The 9,277-nt window shown below is 48.5% G+C and overlaps 2 protein-coding genes across 2 annotated transcripts; both read left to right on the forward strand.

Moving 5' to 3' along the window:
* Nucleotides 1-1,100: 1,100 nt before the first annotated feature.
* On the forward strand, nt 1,101-4,878 carry LOC127315004 (uncharacterized). Its single transcript, XM_051345546.1, has 8 exons — nt 1,101-1,184; nt 1,492-1,611; nt 3,265-3,356; nt 3,456-3,684; nt 3,920-4,072; nt 4,171-4,311; nt 4,395-4,601; nt 4,681-4,878. Exons 1-8 carry the CDS (start codon nt 1,101-1,103, stop codon nt 4,876-4,878), a joined length of 1,224 nt encoding a protein of 407 aa, XP_051201506.1.
* Nucleotides 4,879-7,129: 2,251 nt separating this feature from the next.
* On the forward strand, nt 7,130-8,649 carry LOC127311369 (protein transport protein Sec61 subunit gamma). The gene is made up of 3 exons (XM_051341793.2): nt 7,130-7,289; nt 7,379-7,494; nt 8,485-8,649. Exons 1-2 carry the CDS (start codon nt 7,196-7,198, stop codon nt 7,492-7,494), a joined length of 210 nt encoding a protein of 69 aa, XP_051197753.1. The 5' UTR covers nt 7,130-7,195; the 3' UTR covers nt 8,485-8,649.
* The last annotated feature ends 628 nt before the right edge of the window (nt 8,650-9,277 follow it).

The following is a 9,277-nucleotide window of genomic DNA, read 5'->3' on the forward strand; positions in this document are numbered from 1 at the left end:
GAAAGCCTTCATGCAAAATATTTTTTTGAAATGGAGGCTATGCCCCAGCCTCTGCATGTATACGGCCATCTTTATTATTTTATTCAACAAAGGTCTGACAAAGATTATACATCAAGAACCCCAAGGCCACCACACAACACCTACACCCGACAATGAGTGGAAACCATGCGAACAGGGCCTTTGCCCTAAAAACGCGAAAACCCCTCATCAACTAGGAGCCGGGAATATCGCATACCCCGAGACACCCTCTAAGCGAAACGGGAGCGCTCATCCGGTCTAGCAGACTCTTAGCGAGTACCTCATGCACACGCTACAGAAGCCGTCACCTCCATCGAACCGCCGTGCAATCTTCAGGATAAAAATCCGCACAATCTTCGTCGTTCCTGTTGTCGACGCCGCCACGACGCCAGACTGTGCAACCTCCCTGCGTGTGTTCACCGACACACGCCCATCACCGAGGCCCCGCGGTGCCACGCCGCCTTGACCCGCCGCCGTCGACGTTGTAGATGAAACACCGCTCCACCGGCCCGCAGACCCCTCCAGGCATCACGAGTTCCAAGACGATGCCCCCAGAGGATAAGCGACACTAATGGTGCCGCCATCGTCCGATCCGGGAGACCCAGATCTAGGGTTTCCCCCGAAACATGTGGCAGGAGGCGAGAGATACGCAGCCACGACACCTTCAACAAGGTAACGACGTCCAAGGACGTCGCCATTGTCAGCTCTGACAAGGTCGGAGCCCGGCTCTCACCGGCCGCCCGCCTCGCAAACCCGCACATGCAGTCCAAGGGGCCGATCCGCAGGAGAGGAGGATGTCTCCACGCCGCTCGCCGTCGATCAGTCTGGATCCCCACCACCACCGCGCCATCACCTCCACCAGAGGCAGAGATGAAACGACGGCAGCCTATGCCGCCCACAGCCCTCGCCGCCTGAAGAAGCCGGCCAGCGGCCGTCAACCCAGGCGCGCACCGCCGCCTCGCCGTCCGTCACGTCGTCGATCAGGACGAACCCGAGCGCCGCCGCCATGGCCCCCGACACAGCGCCATGCCCTGACCCGGAGGCGCGCCACCGCGTTCACCCCGCCGCGGAAGGGAACGAAGATGCCCCGCGCCGCCGCCGGCGTCGCCAGGGCTTTTCCCGGCCACGCCCCCATGGCGGCGGCGAGGGAGGAGGACAAAGGAGGGGTGGGAGTGGCGGTGGGATCTAGGGTTTCCCCCCGGCTGCCACGCGGGGGCGGCACGGGAGGCCCAGATAGCTGCTGTTGTCGTTCGAGTCTTCATGCAAAATATAATCGGGTGGAAAAGTATACGTGTGCAAAGCCACTAATATGATTTGGACAGCATGAGGTCGGTAATACCAAGCTTTTTGGACCAGTTGTGACTATGATTTGGTTCTAGTAATGGAACCGGGGATTTGGATTGTGTAAAAAGAACAATTGCATGGACACCGGCCTTATATACGTGCCCAATACAAAGTCGTTTGATTCCACAGCTTCTTAACTGTAGGAAAGAAGAGGACGAGTTGGACGCCTCATTCGATTCTCTCGACGTACACCGGCCCGACGTGGGGACGAAAGCATCGGAGAACTACAACTCGCCGCCTCTGGCCAAGGTGAACCTCTACCTCTCCCCTTTCTGCACATCTTTATGCTAAATAATGTATCGTTCACGAGTTTCCGTTAGCCATGGACGGGTATCTATCTGTAGAGTTGGTGGGGAGCGCATGCTGGCGGTGGCCGGTGGTGTCGGTATCATCGCCGGAGGTGCATGGGCCGTGGCATGCTGTCCCACGCATTTCCTAAGCCCATGCGCTCGCGGCCGTGAGGTCAAGGAAGGACGACGGCCACGGCAAGTGGCCAGACCTCGTTGAGGAGGGCGAAGAGGTGGCTGCTGCTGACTGTTCGAAATGGTCGAACTTATATGCTGCACCCTGTTGAGACTTGAGTAGGCTGAGGCGAGAGCTGGGGGCGGCCGTGGGACGGGAGGAGGCCGACGGCTGGGCCGGCAGCGTGGTCCGTGGGACTGGGGCTCCTCCTCCTCGGGAGCGTCAGCTGACACGACCGCAAGCAACAACGACCGCAAGCAACGTCAGGAGCCAGCGGCGCAGCTTATGTTCAGTGGCGGCCGACGTCCGACCTGGCGAAGATACGCACATGCAGGTAGCGTTTGCGTTTGGATGGGCCTTGGAAATAGAAGATTCGCTTTGGAGCTCGGTATTTTTTTAAATTTTGAAAACATAATTTTAAAGTTTCAAAAAACTCTACAAAAAATTCTAGACACGGATAATGTTGTGCTCTACCAACATCCAAAATCTCAACCCGAAATGCCTTATATTCTAGGTTTCACAAATTTGACAGATTTGGGAGGTTTGGAAATTTATACTGCTTACTACTTTAAATGTCAGATTTTGTTATTTTTGTGCAGCCAACCTACTGGGTATTTCTATGTGAGATTTTTTCGTGGTGGTAGATTACATTTTTTCCTACATCTAAAATTTTTTGGTTCGAATTTTTTGGAACTTCAAAATGCCATTTTTATATCGTTCAAAAAGCGAGCTCACTGTTGCCCGAGCTCTTAAAATCCGTACTCCTCGGAAATTTACTACTCCCAGACATCTGTTGATCTATGGGGGAGTATATCCTTTGTTTGGACTTTGGGATATTGCAAGAGAATTTTTGCATCCTGTTCGCCATCCCCGTACGTGCTGAAATCATGCCAACACGCAGTAACTCCATCTCAATAAAAATTAAATGCAAAACTCTGCTAAACTTTTTGGCGTCCTCACGTGTAAGCGGGAGTTTCGGTTTGTCCTTTTTTTATTAGCATAACGTATCGTGAGCAGGTTTTCTGATTTCAATGTTTTTTAGTGGGAGGCGACGGGAACTCGTGAGACGTCTGTGGTGACTTCGTTGATCTTAAAACACGTCGGATTAGTTTTTTAGACTTATTCTCTCGGAGGTGCTTGTAGTGGTGGGGTATGCGTGCGTGTGTTTATAGAGATGAGTGTATGGACGTATTTATGACCGTCTACGTTAATACTGTGTTTCACAAAAAAAGAGGATTCTTTTTCTCTTAATTAACCGCTGGGCCCTCACACCATTAGCCGTTCATGAATTCTAGCTCCATCTTACCGTTCTCCAGTGTCTGCTTTCAGGAAAAATCTGTCCAAATGTTTGCCATTGGGCACAACATATATATGGCAGACCGCATTATTTCAGTTTTCACAATATGACCAAACACTATTTTCTGTTCAATACATCTCCAGAAAATGGTGGGAACTGGAGATAGATCTGTCGCCGGTCAGATCATGAGTATCATGTTCAACATCGCCACCCTTGCGCTTCGCATTACCCAGACGTAAGTATAAAAAATGATGAGAAACAGGATTCCAGGTGCTTCTTTTCCAACTAGTTTTGCACACGAGGATCTTACGATGGCTCCACGTCCATCTTTCAGGTTCATCAATTCAGCATACAGTGACGCAAGAGAGTTAGTCTTCGAAAGTTTCTCGCTGCTAGACAATTCGGTCAGCTGTCCCAAGCTGTTGTTCACCGCTGCGTATCATGCTGCTCATACCGAGGGGTCTGCGGTGTTTGCGTCCGTGTGTTTGCTGGGGTCATGCCTTATTGTTTTCACTATTATGATTCATCTGAATAGGAAGTACAAAACTTGGGCAAGGATCCGGGTAAGATTGTGAATGTTATCTTCTGTAATTCTGTATAACGTAGAATATATTACTTAATTGGTACTAAGCACATACTAGTGTATGTAAGTGAATCAACCCACTGCATTATTATTACTAAGTTATATTCCCGAAACAAAATGCACATGGCAGTTCTTGGAAATACTATCTTCAGTTGATTTGTCATGTAGTTGTGTCGCGATTTGATCCTATAACCGAGTTTGCACCATGTTTGCAGATTGTCGGAATGGCGACCTTAATGGCGCTTGGAGTTGCCTTGCTTCGCTATGGGATGCTAATCCCAATAGATCACGCTTGGCACACTGTTGCCGTTCCTTCCATCATCTGTTCCCTAGTGTGGCTTGAGGTTGCTCTGCTCATACGCACCCAGGTAGTATAAGATAAGATCAAAGCAGAAAATCAAATATATATACGTCAGCAGTACTAGAGGCACGAAAACTGAATTTTGTACATTAACCTGTGGCACAGATAAAAGAGGATGGAGGCAACCAACACTTGCTCCGCGATCTGCTCATGAAATTGGGCGAGACGCCCATCAGCACCTACCGATGTGTCCATCTGATACAAAACCCAGATAGCCCGTGGGATGCACAAATGATACTTCTTCTGGTAAGTGCCCATAGTTGGTTCCCTTGTTCGATCAATCAAGAACTGAAGAATTGATTAAAATCTATACTGATCTGCATTTATAGTTGGGGAGCGGGCCACCAATGCTCATCGGAGCTTGCCAGATCGCCTGGCTAGTGTACAAGGCAGACGTCATATCTAAGGTAGTCGAATGGCTTATGAAGATGCCTCGATTTTTCGCCAGGGAAGAAGAGCATAAGGCAGCTAGACCTGCCAGGGAGGTCGATGAAGGTGGTCGCGCGGCGGATCAGGTGGCAGGAGAAAGTGTCGAGGTAGTGATAGGCTGACCGTGGCATCTACATTTTTCTTGTTCTATCAACCAAGTGACTGCAACTATACTCTGTTTTGCAGATGGGCAGTGGCTTCCCAATTCTGATCAGAACTTGCCAGGTCATCACATTTAAGGTGGCTGAGTGGCTCAAGAAGATCCCTCAAGTTTTTGCCTGGGACGAAGAGCAGGCTGTCGGAGCTGCCACGGAGGGTAATGGAGACGGTGATGCCAGGGATAGTGTGGTGGCAGAAGACGTTTTCGTCGCCATTGGTGTCTGAATGAATAGATTTTTCTAGAGATTCATTTGCTTCAACGAATGATTGATCGTGTGAATTTTAGAATGGTGAGCAAGCAACCATGTGAATATGTGATGTAGCTGCAATAAGACATTTCATTCGTATAATAGTCTCGGTTTTGCTGGCTACTTATTCGTTCGAATTTACATTTTTTGAACTGTAGAACAAAGCACAAATTTACTTTTTAGTGTGAACATGTTATTACATCAACGTGAACATGTCTTAAATATATATACACATTATAAAATAGAATTAGTTTAGTTAACTATTTTTGTCAACTAAGACTTAGGACCACTTATTTTGCAGCATTCTCAAATTTTTGTTGTTTCGAAATGTTGTCAAGTTTTTTAGAGTTCTAACCAACAGAGGAATAAAATGCTACAATGATGCTACCTAGAAATATCTCCACTTGTATTCTTAAGATTTTGGGTTTGAATCAACCTCCTTAAATAATAAATAAAATATAAGGCAAAAGCTACCTAGAAATATCCTTGCAACTCACAATATGTGGGAGTACGGCTCCGGTTTCTGGATTGGATTTGCCAGTGTTTTTTTTTTCTAAACGATTTCCACTGTTATCTATGTCGAGTTTATACTGCTTATATCCGGCAGCTACATGGATTGGGCATGTGTTAACGGTGAGTTAGAGCATCTCCACCGGCGCTCTCCATAGCGACCCCAATAGCGATTTGGTGGTCCGACGCTTTTTTTAGGTCACACCGGCGCGCTCAATAATGCGCCGGCACCATTTGAAGCCCAATACAATCGCTGGCAAACACGTACCGACCCCTTCGCGCGGGGCGCCGAACGGGCGCGCTGGCACACGATGCCACATCGGACACGAATGGCGGGACTGGCATGTCAGCGACTCTACGGACGGCTCCATCCTTTAATGCGATGGCCTCGGATGCTCTGCGGCGGGTTGCCGTTAATGAAGCCACCAGTTCCCCACGCGCAGACGCTGCCGTAAATGCGACGCCTCGGATGCTCTGCGGCGAGTCGCCACCGCCTATTTAGTGCACCCTCTCCGCTCACCTCCGCCGCACTAGTCTCTCCACCACCGCCGCTTTCTTCTGCTCCGCCGAACTCGCCTCTCCACAACAATGCTGAGCCGACTGGCGACCACGTACTCGATGCTAGGCCGGAACGGCCGCACGTCACCAGCAGTGCCGCAACCACCACCGCAGCCAGAACCGTCGGGCTGCCGCAGCCCGACGCCGAGTTCAAGCTGCCGGATTTCAACTTCGATGACTCCGACGACTCCCAGTACGACGAGTGAAACGGGACGTTCATAGCGGACGCAGAAGCCGAGACGGCGGAGGAGATGCTCTTAGTCTTCAACAATTACTCATTGGTTGGCAAACTGCTTCATGCTATACATCACTGATTATGACGCAGTACATACCAAGGGATCTGAGATGCAGCATTCATATGCTTGATGGGGTGCTTCATTCACTTGTTTGCTATCGCATATCATCACGTCAGGAATTACATATCTTGGATCAGGACCAGGGTAAGATTCGTTGATTCCATCCTTGTTAATTACAAGATCCTTAATCTGGTAAGGAGATTCTCCACACGCTTCTAACACTATTTCTCTGCGAATCTCAAAAGCTGGATGACATGATTAGATGGCCTAAATTGTTTGAATCTGTTGCTATGTGTCTAGTATTTATATTACTCCCTATGTTATATGAAAGCTATTTAAGATTTATCAAAATTTGGTTGTACCTAGATGCTATTTAGTGTCTAGATACATCTAAATTTATATAAATCTCAGATAATTTCTATGGAACGGAGGAAGTAGTAGGGATGATGCTCGCAATTTAGCTGTGCAAGTTGATAATGGAATTATTATCACGAAAAGAATTTTGAAATGGAGGGAATGAAAGAGGGACGTATTAATTTGGGGACTTTGGTTGGGGTTCGCGGGCAAAAGTTACTCGCGTCTGATTGTTACGGTGGCCCGAGCCTAGCCCAGAGTCCAGACTTGCGGTTTCGTGTCGGGCTGGGTTGCATTCAAACTTACTTTGTTACGGTGGAAGCTGCTACGTTGGCTTCGTTTCATCTTCAACGATTACGGGCCGTTGGATCCGGAACAGAAGGTGGACATGAAGGGAAAATACGTGGCGTTCCCGTGAGCTACACCCCACTCGTAGTCCACACAAGCAAATGCAACCAGGCAGTTATTATAAACCCGGAGCCATCCGCGAAGCAATCCCGCAGAAAGCAGAGCAGCATTCTCCCTCCCTCCCACCCACGCGCGCGCGCCTCGTCTCGGAGATCTCGCCCGCCCGCCATGGACGCCGTCGACTCCGTGGTGGACCCCCTCCGCGAGTTCGCCAAGGACAGCGTCCGCCTCGTCAAGCGCTGCCACAAGCCCGACCGCAAGGGTGAGGGCTCGGTTCACGCGGGGATGCTCGTCCGGATGCCGTTTGTGTTTTGATCCGCCAGATCTGACGCTGTTTTTTTCGGTCTGCAGAGTTCACCAAGGTGGCGGCGCGGACGGCGATCGGCTTCGTCGTCATGGGATTCGTCGGCTTCTTCGTCAAGCTCATCTTCATCCCCATCAACAACATCATCGTCGGATCCGGCTAGGTATGCTCGAGCCCCTGTCTTCCTATTGCTCGTGCGATGCAGGTGCTATGATACGCTAGAATTGGATCCGGTAGTTTCAGGCTGTGATCTGTCGGATCCGCGGCGTGCCTGCTCGCTCCCGTGGATTTTGGGTCGCATGCGCGCCAAATTGAGTGCTCTGGAGGTTGGGAATTGGAACGTGTTGTGATTTAGTAGATCACTGCGATCGTTGTTGGTGAGATTTTAGGTGACATTATCCTTTTTTACCTTGCAAACGAACCAGCCAATTTCCCAGCTGGTTAGGAGATAATTCTGTGGATGAATTAAGTGTAATTTAGCTGTTGTGGACATGGGTCTGGGTGCTGACTATTGATCTCAAGTTAGTTTCACCGTGGAATTCATCGGAGAGATGCAGAGCCAGTCAAATTGGAATTCATAATGAATCCTCTGGACAAGTCTAAACTAATCTGCTACTTTCTACTGCTTGGTAGAAACACTACTCCACTTCAAAACCCCAACAACCTTTGGTCCGAATATTGGACCCAACGACTAGAAGTAGTTTATACTAAGGAGTAGTTGATTTGAGAAATCGATATGATTGCTGCTCATATTTTTCTCCTTCACAATCCCAAGTCAACAGCCCATCATACTGTGATAACTTCAGCTTTTAAAAGTACTGTGATACTGTGAATTCACATGATAAAACTTGGTATATAACAGCCTGATCTGCGCTTCGCTGCCTGCTGTACATATCTAAGATTCATTTATGATGGTTCGGCCTACTTTATCCCACTGCATATTATCTTTTCTGTTTGGGGATCATGAGTGTGCGCTAGATAAATGTCACGACCATACAATCTACTCTAAATTGAACCCTTCTTAATGTGTGGCGTGGTGTTGAGGAATAGAAAATAAGGGGCATTACCACATTTTCCTACTTAGTGGGGTTCTGTTCTCATCTGAGTATAATCATAATCAACATATTGATGGACCGTTCTCTGTTGTCTGCAGATTGGAGACTACAGGATGTTCTGCATGAAGATAGTGCAATACTAGCAATTGGGCCTTCGGTGTCTCGAAGTAGGCAAACAAAGTTTGTTTAACCCTATTTCGAAAGTTGTTGTTAAAGACAGTTAACTTCTTTGTTCAAATTCTGAGAAATTGTGGCCAGCTTAACCGTCGTAATCAGTAGACCTTGAAGTAGCGAGCTATAATGTTCATACTGCAGAGGGACTAACTCAACTGACTATTTGACGTACTACTACCTCCGTTCCTAAATATAGGCCTTGTTAGAGAGCTAACTGTCTTTTTAGATAGCTAAGTAGCTTTCTAATAAAAAGGTTTATTTCGGAACGGAGGTAATAGTTTGCAGGAATCTGGAAAGTGGTATAACAAAAAGTAGTGGAAATGTATGTGCAAAAGCGAACCAAACGAAAACAATCGGTGGTATTACACAACTATATGTTTCTGTTGGATCCACTTTGCCAGCATCAACTCCAGTGGACTCGCAACTAACGCAATCTTGAGATAATAATGCATGGGCCAGTCCTATAGGAAAAGTTTAACTCCAACATCGTCTTGGGGGTCAAAAACTAATACCCCCTTCTCTCGAGAGAATACCCTTGTGGAGACTGCTCTGCTTGAGTAGGCCTGTAGGTGGTCACGGGCCGTCCACGGCGCCGCCAGCCCAGCCCAGTTAAAACCTCTAAGCGAACACCCACGGTCAGGGGGGAAAACACGATGGGCTTCCGCTACGAGTTCGCTACCGTCCACGGCGCCGCCAGCCCAGCCCAGTTAAAACCTC

This window comes from Lolium perenne, chromosome 7, assembly GCF_019359855.2.
Source record: "Lolium perenne isolate Kyuss_39 chromosome 7, Kyuss_2.0, whole genome shotgun sequence".
In the NCBI taxonomy this organism is placed as follows: Eukaryota; Viridiplantae; Streptophyta; class Magnoliopsida; order Poales; family Poaceae; genus Lolium; species Lolium perenne.

Coding starts and splice junctions, on each gene's coding strand:
- LOC127315004 (XM_051345546.1), top strand. CDS start 1,101: ATGCCCCGCGCCGCCGCCGGCGTCGCCAGGGCTTTTCCCGGCCACGCC. Junction 1,185..1,491: donor GGGAGGAGGACAAAGGAGGG/GTGGGAGTGGCG, acceptor TTGATTCCACAG/CTTCTTAACTGTAGGAAAGA. Junction 3,357..3,455: donor GCGCTTCGCATTACCCAGAC/GTAAGTATAAAA, acceptor TCCATCTTTCAG/GTTCATCAATTCAGCATACA.
- LOC127311369 (XM_051341793.2), top strand. CDS start 7,196: ATGGACGCCGTCGACTCCGTGGTGGACCCCCTCCGCGAGTTCGCCAAG. Junction 7,290..7,378: donor CCACAAGCCCGACCGCAAGG/GTGAGGGCTCGG, acceptor TTCGGTCTGCAG/AGTTCACCAAGGTGGCGGCG.